The sequence below is a fragment of the Diabrotica virgifera genome, chromosome 4 (genome assembly GCF_917563875.1).
Source record: "Diabrotica virgifera virgifera chromosome 4, PGI_DIABVI_V3a".
In the NCBI taxonomy this organism is placed as follows: domain Eukaryota; kingdom Metazoa; phylum Arthropoda; class Insecta; order Coleoptera; family Chrysomelidae; genus Diabrotica; species Diabrotica virgifera.
In genome coordinates, this window is record NC_065446.1 from 62,861,634 (window position 1) to 62,888,788 (window position 27,155).

General features: G+C 31.2%; 1 protein-coding gene across 1 annotated transcript in view; it reads left to right on the forward strand.

Moving 5' to 3' along the window:
* The window catches only part of LOC114338059 (neuroligin-1-like), a 472,731-nt gene that overhangs the window by 358,479 nt on the left and 87,097 nt on the right, over positions 1 to 27,155 (forward strand). The window contains exon 6 of the mRNA XM_050649228.1: positions 10,525 to 10,671. Coding sequence (XP_050505185.1) covers positions 10,525 to 10,671 — 147 coding nt within the window. The remainder of the gene's footprint in view (positions 1 to 10,524; positions 10,672 to 27,155) is intronic.

Below are 27,155 nucleotides of genomic sequence, written 5' to 3' on the forward strand. Positions count from 1 at the left end.
TAAACAAAACAATCAACTTGAAAATATTCCGTTGATTAATACACAAGGAACTCAAATAACTAATAATATTGAGAAATCAAATATGTTTAACAATTATTTTACAAGTATTGGGCAAAAAATGGCTGATAGTATTACAAAAACTACATTACCACCGGGTTTTGAAAGAGACTTAGAATTACAATCATCAATTTTTTTGGAACCTGTCAATATAAACGAAATTATTTTACTAATATCTAATTTAAAAAATAATAGTGCGCCAGGACCAGGCGGAATTACTTCGAAATTAGTTAAAAATATTCATGTGCACATTGCTTCTCCATTAGTTCATATAATTAATCTCTGTTATACAACAGGAAAAATCCCAACACAATGGAAAGAATCACTTGTAACACCTGTTTTCAAAGCCGGTAATCAAAAACAAGTCGACAATTACCGTCCTATATCAGTCATTAATAGTTTTTCGAAAATTTTTGAACAATCTCTCAAAAAGAGACTAATTACATTCTTTGATAAATATAAAATTATAACCGAAAGGCAATTCGGATTTGTGAAAAAAGCTAACACAGAGAAAGCTATAATCGATCTTGTTGATCAAACAGTACAATGTCTAGAAGAATCAAATAAATGTCTAGCAATTTTTCTGGATCTCGCTAAAGCTTTTGATACTATATCACATGAGATTCTTCTAAACAAATTATATAAAAATGGGGTAAGAGGTATAGCTTTAAATCTTATTAGTAATTATTTATCTCAAAGAACACGAGCTACTTTTACCAAAATGAAAACAGTTTTATGCGGAAGAGAGCTAAGTTTAAATCTTAAAATTCGCCTCATGAGATGTTACGTGCTGTCAGTTCTTTTCTATGGAATGGAAGCTTGGACACTGAAAAAGATCGATACAAGGAAAATAGAAGCATTCGAGATGTGGATGTACCGCAGGATACTGAGAATATCGTGGACAGAGAGAGTGACAAACATGGAAGTGTTGCGAAGGATGCAGAAAGAAAAAGAACTTGCGCTTACTATTAAAAAGCGCAAACTGCAATACTTGGGACATATAATGAGGGGACAAAAGTACCAGCTACTACAATTAATCATTCAGGGAAAAATAATAGGTAAAAGATCCATTGGCAGAAGAAAACATTCATGGTTGAAGAATTTAAGAGATTGGTACAAGTGCAGCAGCTGCCAATTATTTAGATCTACGGTATCAAAAATACGCATAGCCTTGATGATAGCCAAACTTCGGAACGAGGACGGCACCTGAAGAAGAAGAAAGAACACAAAAAGTTAAAATAGGTAATTGTATTAGCTCAACTAAAGAGATTACTGTTGGGGTACCCCAAGGAACAGTACTAGGTCCGATTCTATTTATACTGTACATTAATAGTATAACCGAAATTCATGGGTTTTCAGGGCGAATTTTATGCTATGCTGATGACACAGTCTTAGTATTTAAAGATTCAACATGGGACCGCGTATGTAAAACAGCTGAATCTGGCATAAGTTATGGCTTAACCACAATCTGCTCAGTCTGAATATAAAAAAAACTAAATTTATTACTTTTTCTCCCACTATGTCTGATCAGCCAACTAATATTAGTTTAAAAATTCATAGTTCAGATTGCAACAGTGTGCAGGCATGTCCATGTCCCTCTTTAGAAAAAACTAAATCTATTAAATATTTAGGAGTTATAATTGATCAGCATCTGAGATGGCGTGAGCATGTGGCACACGTTGCAAAAAGAATTAGATCCTTAATGCCTAAATTTTACTTATTAAGAGACATTCTCTCAAAAAAAACCTTGAGTATCCTATATAACTCTTGGATTGAATCTATAATACGATATTGTATTGTTGTTTGGGGTGGTACATTTAGTAATACCTTACATATTTTAAAGATAGCTCAAAATACACTTCTTAAAATAATATTTCAAAAAAGTAAACTTTTTTCCACATCACTTTTATATAAAGAGCTAAAACAAATGAGTGTCCGATCTATTTATATACAGCAATCATTAATTTGGGTATTTTCCAATTCAAGTAAGTTAAAAATAAATCAACATCAAAAGTATACAAGGGCAACTCAACAACTTTTGTTTAAAGTACCATTTTTCAGCAAGACAATTACAAAACGATCACTATTTTATTATGGTCCAACTCTAATTAATTTATTGCCAAAAAATATAAAAACAATAATAAATTATAAACAGTTCAAAAGAACCATAAAAAATATGATATTAACTAAAACAATTGAATTCAACATTTTCTAAAAATTAATTTTCTAGCCAAACTGTCTTCTAGTAAATATAGTTGCGCCATGCCGATTAGGTCTTCTCTCCTCTCACTTTCAATTGTATTTGTCAATCATAGAGTATGTAAATTATACCAGCCACAAGTACTTACTGTTTAAAATTGTACAATTAGATTGTACACCTTCAGGGATTAAGGTTACAATACAGGTATTAAGTTGCCTAGTGTGCTTTTTCCCTGAAGTGGGTGCATTATATTAAATATAATATTATTGTTAATTACAATGTACAAAATTCTTCTTTGGAAATAAATTGAATTGAATTTTGAGCGTAACTTGCTTAAATTTAATGCTAGAAACTTTTTGTAAAAACAGAAATAAAGCTTTTTTTAAACAATTTAAAAAAGTTAAAATGGGTTCTCCCCAAAAAGTGCTTAATTTTTTGGATATTTCACGTCGAAATATTCTATTTGAAATTTGGTAAATATGAATCTATTTTTCATTGGCTATAACTCTGGTTCTACGAGATCCAGAGACCTAACGCGTACACCATTTTTTTTACTTTTTTATAGGCTATATTTTTGCTAAAAGCATTTTTTTCGACAAAATACTTACTTTTTGAGTTATTTGCGAAAACCCATCTAAAAATGTGGTTATTTTGTTGAAAAATGAACATATTCACTCGCAAATAACTCGAAAAGTGTTGACTTGACGAAAAAGCTCTATAGAACAAAAGTTACTTAAAATTAGTCAGTTTACCCATTTCCGGACTTATTTTGGACATATATTTTTTCACCCCCAAGAGGGGGTGAAAGTCACCCCCAGGGCAAAAGCACACATCGGCACAATATCACTTTTCTTCTTTGACATATAAGCTATACGTGTGCCAAATTCCATGTCAATCCAAGCGGTTCTTTAAAATTTAGAGCAAAAACCGTGAAAGAATGGACTAATGTGTAATAATCACAGAGGTACGTTTTTTTCTGTCCCTTCCTACTGTAATGCGTTCGAGAGAATTCAATAATCGGTGACGCACTTAAAAAAGGATCTGGAATCATCTATAGTATACAGAAGTGTTGAGCGCCACCTGTTTTTAGAATAAAAATATTAAAATAAAACAGGAAATTAACAAATGAATAACATCAGAAGAAATTTGAAAAAAATGAGTATTTAAAGAACAATAAGAAACATGTAAAATTAACAATGTTACACAAAAACTAATTAAGAGGCTACAGTAGCGATCAACAGGTAGCAACAAAGGCGGTCCAAAATTGCGGCTGTAATTTTGAATATTTTGTCGAGAAATTTTTGCACACATATTCGTAATATAATAAATAATGGCGGTACAGAGCCCAATTTGAGAAATATATTAGTATGTAGAAATTACTCGGTAATTAAATACAATATTAAAAAACGAGCCTGTACCGCCATTAAAACGAACAAAAAAATACACTTTCTTCAAATAAACTTTTTTATTCCATGCCTAGATTTTGTGTCATTTTGACCTACTAAAATTTTTTATTTCTAAAAAGAAATCGAACATATTATAGGTAACTAATAACTGATTAGGCAACATAGAGAAATTGTCACTGTCATTTTGACAAACCTGCGTCAGATTTTCTCTTATCTGTTCTGTTATCTTTATCAATATCAGTTCAGTGCAGTAGTTTTCATTCATTTTAAGAATTCGTTATTGTTGTTTCATAGGAAAGTAGTGTTTATTTATAGTTAATTTATTATATTTTTGTGTAATAGAACTAAGTTTTTGGTATATGTGAAAAAATAGATTATTGTTAATTGTGAGTTTTAGTTATATGTATAAGTAATTGATGAATTCGACCGTTACTTGATGGAAGTTCATTTTATCTCACAATAAAACACTGAAAACTTTTGTTTTCTATGCTTCCACAAAATTTATTATTTACAACTATGTGACTACAGCTGTTTCGGCAGAGTGCCTTTCTCAAGTGATATAATTTACAATGTGTTTGCTTTTTTTAAGTCCCTAACTGAAGAGGTTGAGGAGTGGGGAGCTGTTTGTCTCGAGTTGGTCATTCAGAATTGTATCTGTATTTTTCAGTTTATTAATTTCCATTGATTCTAAAAAAGATAGCTTAAGGCCTTTATTTTGGATATGCAGAATTTGAAACTCTTCATTGAAAGAATTATTATGATGTAGAAGGTGAAGTGCGTATGTAGAAGTGTCTGTTTTTCTATTGTTGAAAACCCTTTTGTGTTCTGCTATCCGTTTGTCAAAAGTTCTGCCAGTTTGACCGATATACGTTTTCGGACAGTCACCACAAGTCAGTTTGTACACACCACTCTGTAGTTGCTTTCTCTTTCGGCTTTTATTGTTCTTAATATATTTGCTTAAGTTGTTGTTAGTTCTGAAAGCTGGCATTATTCCATTCTTTTTTATGTATCTGGCTATTTTTGTTGTTATCTTGCCAGTATATGTGAGAGAGCAGAAGGTACTGGGTTCTTTCTGTGGTGGTGGATACACTAATTTCAGGGCTTTCTTATGGAGTTTTTGATTTAAAATTTTGTTAACTGTTTGTTCGTTATAGCCGTTGTTTACTGCTATTTGTTTAATGATGTTATGGAATTATTCTGTTCTGTTTTTATTGTATGCTTTACAGGAACTAACAGACAACTTGACCAATTTCTATCATACATTAATTCACTTCATCGTAATATTGAGTTTACAATACAATAGATATGTATAAGTATATTTTACGTAAAAATATTTCGAATTCCAATGCGAGTATATAAAGTTAAATTGCCTTTGGCGCTCTCATCATCCTCATCATTCTCTTTGCCTTATCCCTATGCGGGGTCGGCTTCCCTAATTGCATTTCTCCACACAACTCTATCTTGGGTCGTAGCAATGTTAATCCCCTTTACCAACATGTCCTGCCTTATCGTCTCCCCCCATGTCTTCTTTGGTCTTCCTCTCCTACTCCTTCCAGGAATCTGCACTTCAGCTATTCTTCGTATTGGGTGATTAACGTTTCGACGTTGAACATGACCAAACCATCTTAACCTATGCTCTCTCATTTTGGCATCAATTGGTGCCACACCTAGACTTCCCCTAATATACTCATTTCTAATTGTATCCTTCTTTGTCACTCCACTCATCCATCTAAGCATTCTCATTTCCGCCATATGCATTCGTTGTTCCTCTTTCTTTTTCACTGCCCAACATTCAGTTCCGTGCATCATAGCCGGTCTTATGGCTGTTTTATAGAATTTTCCCTTCAGCTTCATTGGAATTTTTCTGTCACACAACACCCCACTCGCTTCTTTCCACTTCATCCATCCAGCCCTAATTCTACTGCATGCATCTCCATCTATTTCTCCATTACTCTGTAATACCGATCCTAGGTACTTAAAACTATTGCTTTTCACAATCATTTCACCATCCAAAGATACCATTTTATTTGTAGTAACTCCATCTTTAAATGAACATTCCAAATACTCTGTTTTTGTCCTACTAAGTTTTAAACCTTTTTCCTCCAGAGCTTGTCACCACTGTTCCAGTTTTTGTTCTAAGTCTCTTTCACTATTTCCTATTAACACTACATCACCAGCATACATTAGGCACCATGGAATACTACCCTGTAGTTTCGCAGTTATCTGGTCCAAAACTAATGAGAATAAATAAGGACTAAGCACCGAGCCTTGGTGCAATCCTACTTTCACCTGAAATTTATCAGTCTCTCCCACACCTGTCCTAACACTAGTCGTTACTCCCTCATACATATCTCTCACAATCTTTACATATTCACCAGGGACTCCTTTCTTATTGAGTGCCCACCACAGAATCTCTCGAGGAACTCTATCATATGCTTTCTCAAGATCAATGAATACCATATGAGCGTTGGTCTCTTTATTCCTGTATTTTTCCATCAGTTGCCTTACAATGAAAATTGCATCTGTTGTTGATCTGCCCTGCATAAAGCCCTGCCTTTGGCGCTCTATAAACTAAATAAAATAAGACGGCTCCTGTTTCGCTTCACAACGAAATGATTATGTATTAAATATTATTATTTCGTGCAAATACCTATGTTAACATAAAATTTTCACCCATTTTGGTTTATTTTTATAAAAATTTATTTACTAAATAATATCAAAATTGTTTTCTATTACTTCCATTTAGTGAGCCTATGAGTTAATGTCACATTCAAGTTATGTCAAACAATTACGAAGCACTGTTGCCAAAGTTTTGCAGACCTTACGAAAAAATGTATGATACTATCTCCCGAAGTTATTTTGATGACGCGCTACTACTCTTAATATTATAATTATAGTATTTTTACTACAAAAGCGATATTACGTAGGTCAAAATTTTTGACCTAAGAGAACTGGCAAAACATTGGAATGTGACTTTTTATTATAAACATGGCAATAATGAAAAGTCACATTCTAATGTTTTGACAGTTCTCTTACGTCAAAAATTTTGACCTACGTAATATCGCTTTTGTAGTAAAAATACTATAGTGTAAATTTTCACTGATTTAGCCCGATCAGGGAACACAAAATTTTACTAAAACCTCCAAAAAAATAAAGGAATGATGAAAATTTGGGAATGGGTAGTTGAGATTGTCTATTATTATATAAGAAAAAGTTTACAACTCTACATCCCCTCCATTTTACAAAAATTGGGAAATACGGGGTGAAAAATATTTTCTCGGGAGTGAAAAAATATACGTTCAAAATAGGCCCGGAATTGGATAAAATGACTAATTCTAAGCAACTTTTGTTCTATAGAGTTTTTTCACCAAGTCAATACTTTTCGAGTTATTTGCTAGTGAATGTGTTCATTTTTAACAAAAAAAAACATGTTTTTGGACGGTTTTTCGCAGATAACTTAAAAAGTAAATAATAATTAATATTCTTTATAATAATATATTATATTAATATAAATAATAATATTATTCTATTAATAATAATAATACTAATATAAGTAAATAATAATAATAATAATAAATAATTCTAGCGAAAATAATATTTTTCTACGAGCGTGCAAAAATGTCTACTTTCGCGCACGTATTTTAGTTTAGAAAGTTTTACTTTTCCGCACGCGTGTTACTTTTCCGCACACGTGTTACTTTTCTGCACGCAGTTTTTATTTTTCCGCACGCGTGTTAATTTAGATATGTTAATATGGCCTTAAAGTAATTATAATAGATGCAATAAACTAATATTTAGATATTATTTACTAATTTATTTCAAATATATCTTATTGTGTTCCTGTTTTAATGAAATTAACGCGACAATTCGATGAAATAAAATTATGTTGACATAATATTCGAAAGTCAAATCGGTAGACAATAACAGTCGTTTTGAATCATCGTCATGGAAACCAAGATCGTCGTCATGCTAACTAATTATATTGAAAGTTTGGTTTTGACAACCTTGTCAAAGAATTAATTTGTGTATGTATTTTCATATTAATTAAATTAATTTATTAAGATTTGGTAATTTTTTAAAGACTCTTAGAAAAAATATTGTTCCTAACTCTTGCAGAAAGTCTCTTTTCCGCACTCGACTGCTTGCCGAACTCCCGCTTCGCGTCGTTCGGCAAACTACATTCGCGTGCGGAAAAGAATGACTTTCTGCACTTGTTAGGAAAATAACTATTTTAGTGAAAATATGGCTTATAAAAAATTGAAAAAAGTGGTGTACGCGTCAGGTCTGCAGACAGTAGAAGCAGAGTTGTAGCTAATGAAAAGTAGGTTCTTCTTCGTCAAATTCCAAATCGAATATTTCAATGTGAAATAACCAAGAAACAGAGCGCTTTTCGGGGAAAATTCATTATAACTTTTTAAAGTGTTTAAAAAAAGGTTTATTTTTGTTTTTTAAAAAAACTTCTAGCATTAAAGATAAGTGAGTTACGCTCAAAATATTGTTGGCGTCTTTTATTTTTTGGTACAAAAATCGCGGAAATCACACCCTAATTTGCTTCCCAAATAAAATTATTAGTTACGGCTTCACAAGTTACTTTAGTTATGTATTATTTATATTATCTATAAGCTTCATTGTAGGGATGGCGGTTTTTGACAAACCACCGGTTTTCGGTTATACCGGTTTTTTTGCTTACGGTTTAACCTGGCGGTTATAACCGGCCAAAAAAACCGGTTTTTGGAAAAACCGGTTTTCGGTTTTTTAATCCAATAGGTTACAAAGTTACATTTACAATACACTTTAGTTTTCGATACTCCATTAAACTCGATATCAATATGATCAAAATTAGTACTATCGAAAGTCGAAAGAACATGTATTACTTTTAATATGTTTTTATATTTGTAGGATAGGTACATTTTAAATCATTTAATACTTCCTGTATGAGTATATCGTCTTAAAAACGTAGCGAAATTCTTGGAGATTCATATTCGTAATCAGTAATTCGATATTCATAGTCAGAGCATTATTTTTGGTAATCAGAAAAAGTCATTCACCCACTTTCAATGTCAAGAGTTAAGTGTGAAAAATAGATGATGTTTGCGTCTAATTCAACCAGATCACTTCTTATGTAAATATTATGATTACAAATACCTTTTCAAGAAAATATAATAAAACTTAATAATTGTTTCTGGCTGATGTGAGATTGCACTTTCAGTTTGCTGCTGTATTTTATAAAATAAAATAAAATTTGAATTATGGTTTTGTTTTAAATAATTACTTGAAAATAATAATTATGATTGGGATCCAGAATAATACCTAACCTAATCCTAATCACCGTAAAAACCTAATAACCGGTTTTTACTTTAAAAAGAAAAATCCGGTTATAACCGGGAGAAAAAACAACCAGTAAAACCGGTTATTGCGAAGTAAAAAAACCGGTTTTAGGTTTAAACCGGTAGGTTTTTCCCATCCCTACTTCATTGGTTCAAAGTGTCCATTGTTGAAAAAAAAATCGGTTTAAATTAAAACATTTTTTTTTAATTTAAAAAAAATTGAATTTTTCATGGAATTAACTTAAAAATTATTAGTAATACCAAAAATCTTAAAGTGTAATAAAATGTATGTTTTGCTTTTCTGAATATTTTTTCTTTTTTGTTTTCTTGTTAGAAAAAAATTGGTTATGATATGGCTGTTCAAAATTTGCCTAAACTCGTGATTAGTTACTCGTTCAAGCCATTTTAACTACAGCTTTTTCAAAAATAAGCACCTTGAACCGATAAAATTTATAGATCATATAAACAATGCATAAGTAAAATAACTTGTGAAGCGGTAACGATTAATTTTATTTGGAAAGCTAATTGGGGGGTGATTTTCGCGATTTTTTTACCAAAAAATAAAAGGGACCAACAATATTTTGAGCGTAACTCACTTACTTTTAACGTTACAAGTATTTTTAAAAAACAAAAATAATTTTTTTAAACACTTTAAAAAAGGTGAAATGAATTTTCCCCGAAAAGTGCTCCGTTTTTGGGTTATTTCACATTGAAATATTCGATTTGGAATTTGATGAAGAAGAACCTAGTTTTCATTAGAAACAACTCTACTTCTACTGGGTCTATAGACCTCAGGCATACACCATTTTTTTTTTCAGTTTTTTATAAGCTATATTTTTGCTAAAAATATTTTTTTCGATGAAATACCAACTTTTTGAGTTATTTCCGAAAACCGTCCAAAAACATGTTTTTTTTTTTGTTAAAAATGATCATATTCACTTGCAAATAACTCGAAAATATTGACTTAGGGAAAAAACTGTATAGTACAAAAGTTGCTTAGAATTAGTCATTTTATCCAAATCCGGACTTATTTTGAATGTATATTTTTCACCTTCGAGAGGGGGTATACTCCTCCATTTATGAAAAATGTAGGGGATGTAGAATTGTAAACTTTTTCTTATATAATAATAGACAATTTCAACTACCTATTCCCAAATTGTCATCCTTCCTTTATTTTTTTTGGGGTCAGATTGTTCTTTGATCGGGCTAATTGTAAATGTAACAATTCTTTCATCTTTCTTGGACAAATCGATATTTGATGCTAGTATTAATTTTGCAAGAAACAAGAAAATAGTTACTCAATAAATAAATCAATATAAAGACACTAAAATATGCAAGAATTTTTAATGGTTTAATATTTTTTGATAAATCGATCTCCTCTGTTTTTTGATAAATGTGACTTTCGAACATGTTCCGAAATGAATATACTAAATATGAAGTTCGTTTAAATTTTTTGCATTTTTATACAACTAAAGTTTAAAACTTTATTTTAAGCATGCAAAAACAGATACTAACATCCAGTTTTCATTTCCAGCTTCCAAACCAAAGATGAAAAGCCACTATCGAGGCCACAAGATGGCGGTTTGGCTAAACCTCATTCCACAACTTCATCAGCCAGGCGACGATGACGTCTCGATGAGGCACCACCATTTTCACGAGCGAGAGCCGCATTATTATGCAGGTTAGTCTTAGTCGAATAAAATTAGAATTAGACAGAACGTTATCGGTCCTTTTCACTGCGCGTAATCTACTTCTGATAAGTTGAAAACTTCTTGAACCTTTTATCCGCTCGTAGAAAGTGCGTTATCAAATTTGGCAAAACATGAAATGTGATTATAGAAATTATTCTCTCAGTCTGCTATTTTATCGGGATGTTGTCAAATCGGAAGTGTAATTTTGTCGGAAATGGGCGATTTTGGGGACAAATACTGAAACTTATGATTTTACAGGGTGGCCGGAAAATCCCTTCACAGTAATTAATTTTTATTGTTATATTACACCGGGAAAAGAATAATAACACAATTTTGTTTGTTTGTTTGAGTTAATAAATTTTATTATTTATTTATTTATCTAAAATATCGGTATACACACCTCCATTGTCGCAACACAACTTAATACGAGTAGGGGAGTGCATATAGATTTTCACTTCGAAAAAAATCAAACAAGATAGAACTTTTTGTAATTTCATTAAGAAATGTTTAATAAACAACATATCAAAAAGTTCTACTCGAGAAGTGGATGCTTCATTTTTTATTAAACAAATAACCTAAGAAGTTTGATGTTTTTTTAAATAACTCCGAAAATATAAATTTTAGAAGAAAACTGACTTGACCATTGAAAAATTCAGAAAATTTTACAAAAAAACCTTATATAAAAAATTTTCTAAAATGAAATCTGTATCTTCTATAATTTTTTATTTATAACGCTAAAGTCACCCTTCTCACAAACATTGGCGCAGTGTAAACTAGCGTACGGTGAAGTGCACGGTTGAGTTATTTTAATGTAGTTCTTTAACTAATCGATCAAATGAAATTTTACAAACTGAACCTAAAAGAAGAATAATTACGCTATCTTATGGTTAAAACGAAAAAAATAAAATGTATGGGCATAAGTACGGTGGGGGCGGAAATTGAGCCTTACATGAATTTTGTTTAAAAATTATTTAAAAATGTGTAACTAATACAATTTTTCTTATAAAACCCTCAATTTTGTACAACTTGCCTTTCAAGCATCGTACTAAATGATGTTTCATTCAAAAAAATCTCAAAAATTTAATTCAAATGATATGACGTCATAAAAAATGTAATTTTTGAAATCTTCGTAGTTTTATAGAATTGCCAACATTTAAAAAGGTATTACTCAAGCTTGAACAGATCTATTAGTTTTATGAGTGCTTTTTAAAGCTTAGGATGTAATCTTTAAAATGCACTAAATTATTTTACTTTAGAAATGAAATATACTATTTCTTTTTGAGAAAATTAAGGTAGATAACAAAAATGTAATAAAAACCGAAAATTACCAACCAAAAAAATGTTTATATAAAGTGATCAAAACTTTTTTTCTGTAAAACTTGCCTAAAATACATTTAATAATAAACTTCAACAATAATAAATGTTCAGCAAAAAAAAAATTTTTTAGTTCTTATACAATATGTCTGCGTAACTTGACGGAACCTATTGATAACTTTTTTATTATCAGTTTTACGAAAAACGAAAAAAAGTTGGAAAGAAATCCTTTGTAAAAGGTATAAAAATTTTTTTATTAAAAATCCCTTAAAAGGGCTACTTCACAACAAAACGTTTTGGATTTTTATAAAAAATCATCATCAGTGTTCGATAAACTGGATGCTAGCTGAGCCACAAAAGAAAAATATTTGGGTAAAAACCCTTTACATAAAATATAGATGCATTAAAAGTGCATACTTCAGTAAAAAGGCCTGTGATGGTCACATGGCAAACAGGATAATGCCCTAAGGTAAGGTATACAGGTTTCCCAACACGTGGGATCCAAATTGAGTTGATCACATTTCAATGACTTAATGGCAGGAGTACAATGTAATCATTAACTTTAAAGAGATGGATTTTGAATGTTCTTTTATAACTGTTGCTTGTATAATTGCAAATTATTAATTCAGTTAATAAATATGATAATATTTTTACTAATTATGTATTCAGTGATTTTAGTAATCTATATACTGTACAACAAAAACTAACACTCAATCGAGAAAAGAGGAAAAGTGTTAAAGTGATTTTTTAATAGTATATTGTTACTATGGAACGTTTACAATTTTGAACAATTTTAACAACAAAATACTTGGATCACGGAATATATCCCGGTCAATTTTCCGCTTGGATCGTCCATAAATAACAAACTATTAACTTTTTAATAAGTTCGCGTCTGAAATCAGTTATTTATCAAATACATTATCAATATTATTTAATCAACAACTCAAAATATTCCCGATGCCATATCAAATATTCAAAATGGTCACTGTCTTTTCATCATATTCTATTTGACTCGGTGCGTTGTATGACAAAGATAGCGAATGTTTGATTTGGAGAATATCACCACGGACATGATGTCCATTTTTTTCAAATCCTGAAAAAAGTAATAAATATTTTTAAAAAATTTAATCGTAGAATGAAAGACTAAATTATTATCGAGGGCTGGAAGTCCCTTAGAATAAATAAAAAGTTTCTTTTGAACGAGATATTTCAAATTAAAAATCACACTACATTTTCTCTTAGATTTTTACCCCTGTAACTTCTTAAAATAAACATTACATAAGTTTTCAAGGACTTTTGGCCCTCTGTAAGAACGTAATCTTTTATTCTGCGTTTAAATTTTTCAAAAATACTTATTAGTTTTTTCAAGTATGTCATGTAATTTAATTTAAAGTACATTTCACTGTTGTCAGAAAGCGGAACAAAAACAAAACAAAACAGTACAAATTCCTGCATATGCAGACGATGTAGCTATTGTTAGTAGGAGTAATCAAAGATTAATGGAAACGTTAAGGGGATGGGTACGAATTTTCGGCTTCAATGCTATTTAAATGGTATTCATTTTTTTCGAATCTTGAGAAAACTAATAAGTATTTTTGAAAAATTTGGACTCAGAATGAAAGATAACGTTCTTACCGAGGGCCAAAAGTCCCTGAAAATGTCTATATTGTTTATTTCAAGTCACAGGGGTGCAAATCTAAGAGAAAATGTAGTGTGATTTTTAATTTTAAATGTCTTATTCAGAAAAAACTTTTTATTTATTCTAAGTGACTTTTCGCCCTCGATAATAATGTAGTCTTTCATTCTGAGTTTAAAGTTCTTAAAAATATTTATTAGTTTTTTCAGGATTCGAGAAAAATGGACACCATGTCCGTGGTGATGTTTTACACATCGAACATTCGCTATCTTATCGAGTCGAACACAATATGACAAACAGTGACAAATAGTGACAACAGGTGACAACACAGTGACAATTTTAAATATTTGACATGGCATCGGGAATATCTTTAGTTGTTGATTAAATAGTATTGATAGTGTGTTTGATAAATAATTGATTTAAAACGTGAACTTAATAAAAATTATTTCTTGTTTATTATTTATGGAAGATCCAAGCAGAGAATACACCAGGATATATTTAATAATCCAAGTATTCTGTTGTTAAATGTTCAAAATTGTAAGTGTTTCCTAGTAACAATATATTATTAAAAAATCACTTTATCACGTTTCCTCTTTTCTCGATTGAGTATTAGATTTTGTTGTACAGTAGATAAATTATTACAGTCACTGAATACAAAGTTAGTGAAAAAATTATCATATTAATTAACTGAATTAATAATTAAGGCAATTAATTATACAAGTAACAGTTATCCAAGGACATTCAAAAGCCATCTCTTTAAAGTTAATTGTCAAGTAAAGTTTACATATTGATACCAGTGAGAACTTTACAAAACTCCTTCTCAGAGGCATCTTTCAGTGCGTCACAGTTTTTTGATTTCTTTCTAACGCACACCGCGAGAAAAAAATTCTTGACATAAAGAAACTTTATATTTAAGAAAGATCGACTTGGCATATTGCCCAAGAAATATATCTTTGTATGTAATATATAATTTTCTAAAATATTTCAAATAAATTTAACTATAGCCAAAGAAATACATCTTAAACATGATTGAACTATCACATTCTGGCAAACTTCAAACCCATTTATCAGAAAGAAGTTACACTTGATGTTAATTTATTTTATGAATCATAAGAATTTATTTCCTTGACATTACAAAACTATTCTTTCTGAGCAATATTATTTCTTAGTAAAGAATATTATTATATTATGATTAATAATTAATGTATTTAATGTTAAAAAATATATTTCGCAGATATAATCGTATATTTGGAATTAAGTTAATATTTCTTGAAAATAAAGTGATATTACATACGGCGAAATAAATCATTGTGTTAAGGTAAAATCATTATTTATTAATAATAACAAGTTATAAAACGTTATTATTACATACAAACATTTTCTCCACTCTTAAATCACTGGCTTCTACACAACAATAAAAGGATGGAGAGGCAAATTCAATTTCCTCAATTTTTCCTTCTTTTGTTAATAGCACATTGTATATCAGCAATTCACTAAAACAAAATCGTTATGTAGAAAGAGTAAACTTATTTTAATAAAATTATTTTTATAAAGATATAGATATTTATTTTGACAAACTTAGGAAATACAAGAAAAAACAAATACACGGCCCCACATAAGAACTATTAATACTAATAATAATCAATCATATTTAGTTCAAACATGGCATTATTTAACCTACACATCTTTGTTTATTTTTTTCTGTTTGTTAATAAAATATTAATTATTTATCTGTATAATATTAAGTCACACAATAAACATTGTTTAGCAGAAACAAGAGGGAAAATACAACCAATGTAAAACATTGAAGCAGACATAATATGGATTTTCCTTTATTTTTATAATCTAAAAGAGACAGTATACCTAATCATTAAGAAATTTTATTACGGGAAAGTATTATTACTTTATATCTTAAGTCATTTAATACGTATTGACTAATTCACAGTTTTCGGCAATAAAATTAACGATTTCGACCATTAAAATATATCTTTTAGGCTAACTGATTTCTTTATCACAAATAAATGAACAGAAAACATTATCAGCGTTGCACCCGCCATGTTTGATATAGCGTTGTATTGTATATTTTTATAGAAGACGATACATTCAAGAAACCTATTTAGACAATGCGAAAACGGCGGGTCCGTTGGAAAAAATATTCCCATGAGATTTTTTTGCATAATCACATTCGTCAGACATCCCAGAATAAGGTTCAAGAAGTCGCCCACGAGAAAAGTGGTTAAATTTTTTTAACTTTTTTTTTAATCAAATTGCAAAATTTTGGCTCGGACAAATTTTTTTTAGGTTTTTTTGGATCATTCTGGACAAAAAAGTTCTCCTATCATTTTTCTCTAAAGTTGATGTTTTTCGAGTTATAAGCAATTTAAAATTTGAAAAACGCGAAAATGAGCCTTTTTAAGACTTAATAACTCGGTTAAAAATTATTATTATTAAAGTTAGAAAGTGACTATATCAAAATCTAAAGCCTCCGCTACATGATCCTGAAGAAATCTGTGTTATAAATTTATTACTAAGCTGTTATTTTTAATTAATAACAATGGGCGGTTAGATCGTATTAACGCGGCTGTAAATGTGAGTGCAAGTAAGATGCACAATTGGACTGCCGGAATGGCATCTCTCTCGCACTCAGCATTTACGGCCGTCTAACACGTGCATGGCGCTCATTATTATTACTTAAAAATAACAGGTTAGTAATAAAATAATGATAAAAATTTCTTCAGGATCTTGTAGGGGGGGCATTAACCTTTGATTTAGTCACTTTCTGACTTTCATAATAATAACTTTTAACCAAGTGACCTTGAAAATTGCCATTTTCGCGTTTTTCAGATTTTAAATTGCTTATAACTCGAAAACGATCAACTTTAGAGAAAAAATATAACAGACCTTTTTTGTCCAGAATGGTCCAAAAAACCTAAAAAAAATTTCCGGGCCAAAAATATGGATTTTTGCAATTTGATTAAAAAGAATTGTTAAAAAAAATTTGGACCACTTTTCGCGTGGGCGACTTCTTGAGGGATGGGAATATTTTTCCCAACGAACCCGCCGTTTTCGTTTTGTCTATATCGTGATATAGTCAAATTGGAAATGATTGGGAAATTTTTAACATTAGGTTTTGTAGTTTATTAGGTTTCATTTTACATAGGGGGACGGCAATTTTGTTGTCTTAAATCTGTGACTTGTTTTCAACTAACTTTTGTCGCGTGAATCCAAAAATTAGATACTTTAATTAAAACTATGTAAAATATAGGATACCCTCAAAAGTAATACAAATTGTGCATGTAAAGGAAAATAAAGTGAAAATTCATCAAATATAATGTTTACAAAACACTTCTTTCTGTAAATTAAATTGTATTTGTAAAATAATTGTGTAGCAAACGGAAATTACATATTAAAACAAAAATAGATTTAAAACATATAGATTTTTCTGAAGTGTTTAATCTGAAGACAGTCTCGCTTGATGTTCCAACGCCGTCATATATATATTATGTATATGTATATAATATATCCATCCACCTTGATAATATGGTGCCTTCGTGAACTTTAAATTATGGTGGAGTCGCTCACCCTGCTCATCAGTGACTGCACCAAAATTTTCCGGAAAATGAGCAAGTTAGCTATGTAAAAAACTTAAAAAACAGTTTGATACTTATATTGCAACCTAGCAGTTTGAAGCTCTGTAAGAGTTGCTGAACAATCTCAGCATAATTATGTGCTCGTGTATTTCCTAGAAACCTTTTAACAATGTTTTTGAAAGCCAGCCGAGCATTCTTTTCAATTTCTGACATTGTTCCAATGTTCACCCGACATATTGACATTAGCAATCTGACATCTGACATTTTTCCAAGCTGCCATATCTATTTGCAGCTATTATTTTTTTAATGTCATGCTAGGTAATGCTGAAATGAGATACTTAAAACAGTCTCCCTCAATTGACAAAATTTTAACGAATTGTTGAGACAAAATTTTATGTGCAGAGGTGGAAATATAATGTTCTTTCTATCAACAAGTGGTTAATGTACAATATTTGGATTGCCAGACATATTTTTTGCCAGGGATCAATATTAGGGCCTATTCTGTTTTTGTTGTACGTATCTGATTTAACGTGCGGATGGCAGTCAAAATCAGTTTCATATGCCGACGATTTAAAGTTATATTACTGTCCCGATATTGTTAATACTCTTCAGAGTGACCTTAATCAGCTATCAGAATGGAGCATGAAATGGGCTATTCCGTTAAATTCGCGTAAGTGTTGTGTTGTTCAATGTGGATATAATAATCCACATATAACATATTTTTTGGATGGAGTTCCTCTGAAATCGGTACAGGAAGTTAATGATTTGGGCGTTACGGTCAACCAAACGTTAAGTTGGTCTACTCAAACAGCAAAAGTAGTCGGTAAAGCTAACTCTGCTTTATACCTCATATCAAAAGCTTTTCCTAGAATGTCTCCAGACTTGTTTTTGAAACTCTATAAAAGTTATGTCAGACCTCACCTGGAATTTGCGGTATCTGTTTGGTCACCTCATTTACAAAGAGATATTAATTTATTAGAAGGAGTACAACGAAGACCTACTAAGCTACCTTTTAATTATGCAAGATTAAGCTATGAAACTCGATTAAGAAAGCTTAAGTTGTCTCCATTGACTCATAGAAGAGAGAGAGGTGATTTAATATCTACTTACAGAATTCTTAGGGGAGAATTTTGGGGAACATCGAATTTTTTTAATATCAGCGAAGATGCTAGACTGCGAGGTCATCACTATAAATTGAAAAAGGAACCTTTTAAAACTACTGTAAGGCAAAACTTTTTGGTAAATCGTGTTTTTGATAAATGGAACAGTTTAAGTGATGACATCGTAGGGGCTATTAGCTTAAATAGTTTCAAAAACAGGTTTGATGAGAACTAACTGGACATTGTATGTGTAATGTTAGCAATTTTTGTTAAAATAGTTGTTGTAAAATATAAGGATATATTTTATGTTTTTTTTATGAGAAAAAAATTTGTAATTTTTAGGTATACTTACTTTCTAATTTTTGTTTTTTTTTAATTTGCTATTGTTGTAACAACTTTTATGAAAACCAATTCTTTTGAATATTTACTTTAATTTAATTTTTATTTTGTAAGAATTTGTTTTATGTTATATTATTTAGTTTAAGACCTACAATTATTTTTGTACTTTGAGCCATATAAGCTCTGCTTTGGCTCGATATTATTGTATAATAATAATAATAATAATAATATTTTCCACTCAAATAAAATTAATTGGATCTAAACTAAATAAATTTCAATTTTTGAGAAGAACACTCAAAAATAATAGTCACTGACACATGAGGCTGTATATTGAATGAATGTGAAGCACCACATAATGCCACATAATGCTCAAGGTACCGGAAAAAGTAACAAGAAACCAAATAGACTATATTTGAATAAACCTACGCTTCAAAAATCAACGCTTCAGAAACTGCATTAAGGGTGTCAAAACTGATCCCGGAGCTGACATGACATTATATTATAATACTCTAATAGATGAACAACCTACGAAACCTATTGATGTAGGCAATCGAATAAAACAGGGGGAGTCACTAAACCCTATGCTATTCAATCTAATCATGGACGAAGGCATAAAGAGCGTCAATAAAAGAAAAAGATAGCTTTCAAACTTCACAAACCTTTACACACAACAAAGATGCATATTCTAGATGATTCATATAAAGGAGATCAGAATTGTATCAATAAAACCAATTTAACAGACATCTCCAATATACACACACCGGCAAAATTAGCCGAACACCTTAAAAATGGGACATGTTTGATGTTTTTAATTTACTAAACCAGCGGTCCGATTTGAGTGATTCTTTTAGTATGTTCTTATTAGCCTTATTAGTATTAGCCTTATTATTTAAGAATATTGTTGTAATAATATTGTTGCTAGACAGGTAAATATCATTTTATACCGGGTGTACAAATCATACTGTGTTTTTTTCTTAAATTTTGGAATACCCTGTGGAATATTCTAGCATATGCAAAATATTAAAATTAAAACTCGATTGCAGACTTAGGTGTTCTTAACATTTTCCTTTTTGATTCATTTACTTATGCTGGTTAGTTAAAAAGTTATGTGCGTTAACAACTATTCATGTTTTTCATCAATAAATCCTCATAGTAGTGGAGGAAAGTATGCTATATTTGCAGTTACTCGAGCGTTATGGGGACCTATTGGATTGTGAAGAGTATGTGCTAAAACCAAAGTTTTTCATAAAGTGGGGGGACTTTTCATTTTTTAATTTAATTTTTCATTTGAAACAATCGTTTTTTTATTATAGCGTGTTTTTTCGAAAAATCCATATTATCTATCCATAATTCAAAAAAATGTGTGGAATAAAATTTGCTTATTTTTACGTAAACAATCCAAATCTGCAATAAAAATTGGGGGCTCATATTTAAGATTTTAAATTAAATCCCCCACCCCACCTCCGTGGAGTCTCGTGTTTGGTACCATTCGATAGATTTTTCAAAAATATTGAATACGTGTATTTTGCAGTTTTTCGATCTGATGTTCATTTCGCAAAATAATTTAATTGCTCTGCGTTTGACGTTAAAACCCCCCTCGAAGCTAGTTCAGCTGAAATCCACGTGAGGTCGTCATTGTGACATCCCTTAGTAATTTGTTTATTTAATGCATCTATTGAATTACTTTAGGCTTGTTTATTAAACTAAGCAGATAATGATGGTAGGGGCACCCAAGCGGGTATTTTTCAGTTACTCGAGCGCGTCAGATTATTACATGGGGAGAAACCTTGTACCCTGTAAATGTACCTATACCATATATTGGTTCTTAACAATCTTAATTGGTCGACTCTTCGCTATGCAGTTGAGACATGGACCCTTAAAACTTCAACCGTAAATAAGCTGAAGGCCTTTGAAATGTGGATCTACTCCACAAAAAGTGCTGCATAGAATAGACAAGGTAAGAGAACTTTTCAACACAGTGAAAGTTAGAAAAACATGATACCTAGGCCATATACTAAGAAATAATAAGTACCAATATGCTCAACTTATAGTGAAAGGAAAGATCGAGGGAAGGAGAGGACTAGAAAGAAAAAGACTATCGTGGCTCAGAAACATCCGACAATGTTAACGTGGTTAAGACAGTAGCATTATCCTATAAAAGTGCCCTTCAACCCCTGCTTGTTAATAACAGCCAGATCTCTACCGTTGATTCTGTAAAATTTCTTGGTATTTTTTTAGACAGCAACCTCAAATGGTCCCTTCATATCGATTTGTTAAGTAAGAAACTCGCCTCAGCCTGCTATGCTATTAGATCTGTTTCGAAAGAACTAATTTAGCATCTTCTAAACTAACATATTTTTCCTTGTTCGAGTCTCATCTTCGACATGGTCTTCCTTTTTGGGGTTCTAGTACAGCTGCCCAATTAGATGTTATTTTTAAATTACAAAAAAGAGCAATAAGGTACCTATTTGGCCTCATAAGAGCAACACATTGCAGAAGTTACTTCAAAGATCACGGCATTTTAACCCTTACATCTTTATATATTTTAGAAACTGTTTGCTTAATTCGTAAACACATGCATGTATTTCCAGCAAGGCCTCGTCATGACTTCTCCACCAGAAATTCAAATTTTGATGTCTATTTACCGATCCCGTCTTCTGAGTTAGTAAAGAAATCTATATTATAATTCGCAAAAAAAACTATACAACCATCTTCCTTTACAACTCAAATCTGCAACATCTTTCCCCAAGTTCCGTAAAATGACAAAAGCTCATCTATCTAAAAGACCATATTATTCAGTAGAAGAGTTTCTTAATGACTAACTAAGAAATTACAGTAATGTACAAGTAACCAAACTTATCTATATTTGGGTGTCACATGCAGCAGCTTAAACTTATTAGTTCCTATGTCTGTAAATAGTTTACTTTGTTGTATGTTCACTTTGCAATTTCTATAAATTGTTGCAATATATCGATTTTGTTCTTTTTTTTTTCTTTACTTTATTAACTTATATTTTGTATTTACAGTTGAGTCCGCGAGTCTTTACCCGTGCGTCATTAATACCTGGCGAGATAAAACACATACTTTTTATCTAGCATCATTCTCTTCCACGCATGAATCTAATGGCAAACCAGCTGCTGCATGTTATTAAGTAAAAACACATGTTACTTTTATGAATAATTTAGACTCAGTGCATTGAAAAGAGATAGATACAAAGAAAGACGACTGGGGATATTTTCACATATTTTAAATACAATTTCTGACGTTTTGGTTTGTTTACCTTTGGGGCTGTCAGTTTGTTGAATTTTTTGCTGTTATTTTGTCAAATTTTTGCATTTTGAAGTTTTTTATAATATACAAACAGTTGTTTTCGCAACTAATTTTATATTGGAGTTAGAAATTTTGTGATAAATAAGTTTATGTTATTTTACAATAAATTTTGACAACGTACAAGAAATGCTCGTGTTTAATGCACCGCCAAAGTGAATATAATAACAAAAAGAGAATATGGTATTGAATTTTTTTATAGATTGTTTATTTATTTATTAATCAATAATATTAAAATAATTTATTAAGCTACTTCGAATGTAGCTGTAATTATGCACCAAAATTTTAAAGCAAAACTTAAATTTGACATTCTATTTATTTGATATCGTCAAATTTTATACGATAACCCGTGATCGGAATAATACCCACTTTCTGTCACTTGCTATTGCGTTTAGTAAATTTCCGACTTATTTCGTATGCTTTAAATGATGACGCACGGGTAAAGACTCGCGGACTCAACTGTATGTATATTTTTTTATATTGACGATTTATCAAATTTCAGAAAATTGTATTTGTTATTGTTATTGTTAGATATTATTTATTTATTTTTTCTGACTTTAATTAAGCTTTGTCCATAAAATTTGTATAATTTTCAGTGACAATAAAGCATATTTCTATTCTATTCTATAATGGACAGGGCTAAATTTTAAACAGCTAATAAGAACAGCTGAAGACAGGGAAGAGTTTGCAATTGTAGTAGCCAACCTCCATTGCGGAGACGGCACTTTACGAAGAAGAAAGTTCTTAACACCGGCGAATTCATTAAGTAGGGACCGAAAAAAAATCTATTCTTAGAAAAACTCGAAATCTTCTGCTTAAGATAAGGTAAGTTAAGTGAATTCAAAACATTGTAAATTTCAAAAATCTGACGATTTGAGCGGGGCGTAAGAAAATGGGTGAGTCACAAAATTTCCCAAAAAAAACCCAATATTTCGAGGAATAAATGTCAGATCGAAAAACTAAAAAATACGTGTTCAATATTTTTCAAAAATCTATCGAATAATACTAAACACGACACCTCACGGAGAGGGGGGGGTAAATAAAAATTTTAAATACGAACCCTGCGATATGTCTCGAAATGAACATTAGATCCTAAAACTGCAAAATACACGTATTCAATATTTTTAAAAAATCTATCGAATGGCACCAAATACGACCCCCCACGGAAGTGGGGTGGGGGTTACTTTAAAATCTTAAATAGGAGCCCCCAATTTTATTGCAGATTTGGATTCTTGACGTAAAAATATTTTTTCCAATTATGGATAGATGGCGCTATAATCGGAAAAAACGATTGATGGAAATGGAAAATTAAATTAAAAGATGGAGAGTCCCACACTTTATGGAAAACTTAACTTAATTTTTTTTTGGTTGTAGAACTCACTCATCACAATCCAATAGGTCCTCATAACGCTTGAGTAACTGCTACTTTCCTCCCCTAATATGAGGATTTATTCATGAAAGACATGGCTAGTTGTTACAGCACATAACTTTTTATTTTTCAACATGAGCAAATGAATCAAAAAAGAAAATGTTAAGAAAGCCTGAGGCTATAATTGAGTTTTAATTTCAATATTTTATATATGCTAGAATATTCCACAGGGTGTTGCAAACTTTGAGGAAAAAACACAGTATGATTGTTACACCCGGTATAAAATGACATTTACCTGTCTAGCAACAATATTATTATATTGATATTCTTAAATAATAACGCTATAACGTACTAATAGAATCACTCAAATCGGACCACAAGTTTAGGAAATTTGAGACATTAAACATGTCCCATTTTTAAGGTGTTCGGCTAATTTTGCTGGTGTGTGTATATCACAACTTTGCCAATAAATTAAATTATTTGTAAATGCACCATTGACAGATATTTTAAATACGACTCATGAATTAGTAGGGTCGTCTGCAGTTTCTCAACTGTCATCAATACTCCTAACTTCACGCGTAACTTTGATACGAGAATTATAAAAAATATGCATTGAAATCCAGATCCCGTAATTTTTTGAGCATTATAAGGTGAGTACAAAGACATACATAATTTTTTTGTAATTAGATCTTCAATTTACCGTGCACTTCTTGTATACTTTACCGATAAGGTAGAGTCGTGTTGAGAAACTCCAGCCCAGCGTGCCCGAATTAGTCGTAGTTTCAAGTGTCTACCATATGGAATAAATGCACCAACGACGGATGCAACAGAAGATGAAGTAGAAACATTCTACCAACAAATTGAAGATGCACTGAAAATGACAAAGACCAGGGAAATCACGGTAGTTACGGGCAATTTTAATGCAAAAGTCGGCAAGGGAGGTGCTGGAACAATAATGGGAGATCAGGGAGTAGGGAAACTTAACGATAGAGGTGATCGTCTAACACAATTCTGCCAAGAACAAAATCTAATAATCACAAACACGTTCTTTAAATTACCTTTGAGACGGTTATATATGGTTTTTTCACAAGCATTTTTCAGTGCGTCACAAATGATAGAAAAAAAGGTTAGTCCGTGATAAATACACATTTATGACATTTATTCTAACATGACATTTTAGTTAAATCTGACAGTTGTCACATTTTGTTTGCAATTTGGTATAAAAACAAATCAATTCTGTTTATTGTATTTATGGTATTTTCTTTGATTTGTATAGTCTTATAAATTGTACAGATTAAATTTTTTTTATATAGAATAATATAATATTATTTAATATTATATTATTAGGGCGTCATCTATTGACAACTGTATTAAATGTTATAAATGTCACACGAAATGTAATCAGCGACGTATTTTGTTTTCTGTCACATACAATTTAATGCGTTAGAAAGAAATCGAAAAATTGTGACGCACTGATAAATGCTCATGAAAAGAACCATACATGGCGCTCACCAGCAGATAAACCGGAAAAAGTGGTAAGAAACCAAATCGATTATATACTGATTAAAGAGAGATATCGTAGCACCATCAAATCCGTTAAAACATATCCAGGAGCAGATGTCACATCAGACCATAACCCACTAATCGCTAATGTCACGCTTAAGCTTAAACGTATTAGAAAACCCCAAAGAACTCCAAATATAAATGTTAGCAAACTGAAATAAGTTGATATAAAAAACAAACTTCAACAGAAAATATACGAAAACTTTGATAAATTAGATACTAACAAGTACGAGGTAAACCATCAATGAGAAACACTAAAAAAGTGCCTACTTGTTCCATGCAAAGAGATATTAAAAGAACCGATAAGAAAGAGAGACAACTGGATGACCGACGAGATACTCGGCATGATGGACCAACGAAGACAAGCCAAGGACAAAGACAATCACAATTACAAAATAATTAACAATGAAATCAGAAAAAAGATAAGAGAGACAAAACAAACTTACTATGAGGAAAAATGTAAAGAGATTGAAGATCTTCAGAACAAATACGATCTATTCAACCTGCATAAAAAGGTTAAAGAAATAGCAGGGCTGCAAAAAGGAAACCACAACACAACTCTTTTAGACAAAAATGGAAACACTATTATAACGACTGACGAAAAGCTAAAATGATGGAAAGAATATATGGAAGAGCTTTTCGACGACGAAAGAGGAAACCTACAAGACATATCTTTCGAAAACAGGGAAACAAGTGTAGAAATTACAAAGGAAGAAATATTGTATGCACTAAAAAACACCAGTAACGTAAGAAGCCCGGGGCCAGATCAACTGCCTATTGATATTCTTAAAATAATAGAAAATGAGTACATAGATGTCCTCTTAAAGCTCTTTAATGAAATTTATCAGTCGGGTGACATACCCAATGAATGGTTGACCTCAACATTTATTTATCTCCCAAAAAAGAAAAATGCTAGAGAATGCACCGACCACCGTACCATAAGCCTGATGTCTCACACACTTAAAATGTTTTTAAAAATCATTCATAAACGCATTTACCAAACACTTGATATGGATATTGGAGAAACGCAATTTGGATTTCTTAAAGGCGTAGGTACCCGTGAAACTCTCTTTGCATTCAACGTACTAATCCAGAGAAGCTTGGACGTGAACCAGGATATGTACGTCTGTTTCATAGATTACAACAAGGCTTTCGATAAAGTCCGCCACAAACAGCTAATGGACGTCTTCAAAGCAAAACAATTACAATACAATGACCTTCGAATTATAACAAATCTATATTATAAACAGCAAGCACACATACGCATTAACGAACACACATCAGAAGAGCTCGAATTTAAAAGAGGAGTGCGACAGGGGTGTGTGTGTGTATTGTCACCACTACTATTCAATGCATATTCTGAAGAAATTATGAAAAGAGCTCTTGAGGGAGATACAGCAGGACTAAAGGTAAATGGAACGCTAATTAACAACATTATATATGCGGACGATACTATCATAATAGCAGACAACCTTAAAGACCTCCAAAAGCTAATGAACAAGATAGTTGAGTATGGAGAAGAATATGGATTATCAATAAACATCAAGAAAACTAAATTTATGAGGATATTAAAAACCCAAAATAATGATGAAAGCCTGACAATTAAGGTGGTACAGTAGCGATCAACAGGTAGCCAAAACGCGTTCCAAGATTGCGGCTGTAATTTTGAATATTTTTTCAAGATATTTGGCACACGTATTCGTAATATAATAAAGAATGGCGGTACAGAGCCCAATTTGAAAAATATATTAATATGTGGAAATTACTCTGTAATTAAATACAATATTAAAAAAACGAGCCTGTACCGCCATTGAGAAGAACAAAAAGTACACTTTCTTCAAATAAACTTTTTTATCCGATGCCTAGATTTTGTGTCATTTTGGAACTACTAATGAAATAAAAAATTTTAGTAGTTCCAAAATGACACAAAATCTAGGCATCGGATAAAAAAGTTTATTTAAAGAAAGTGTATTTTTTTGTTCTTCTTAATGGCGGTACAGGCTCGTTTTTTAATATTGTATTTAATTACAGAGTAATTTTCACATATTAATAAATTTTTCAAATTGGGCTCTGTACCGCCATTCTTTATTATATTACGAATACGTGTGCCAAATATCTCGAAAAAATATTCAAAATTACAGCCGCAATCTTGGAACGCGTTTCGGCTACCTGTTGATCGCTACTGTTTCCTCTTAAAGGTAAAACCTTAGAACAAGTAGAAAATTACAACTACCTT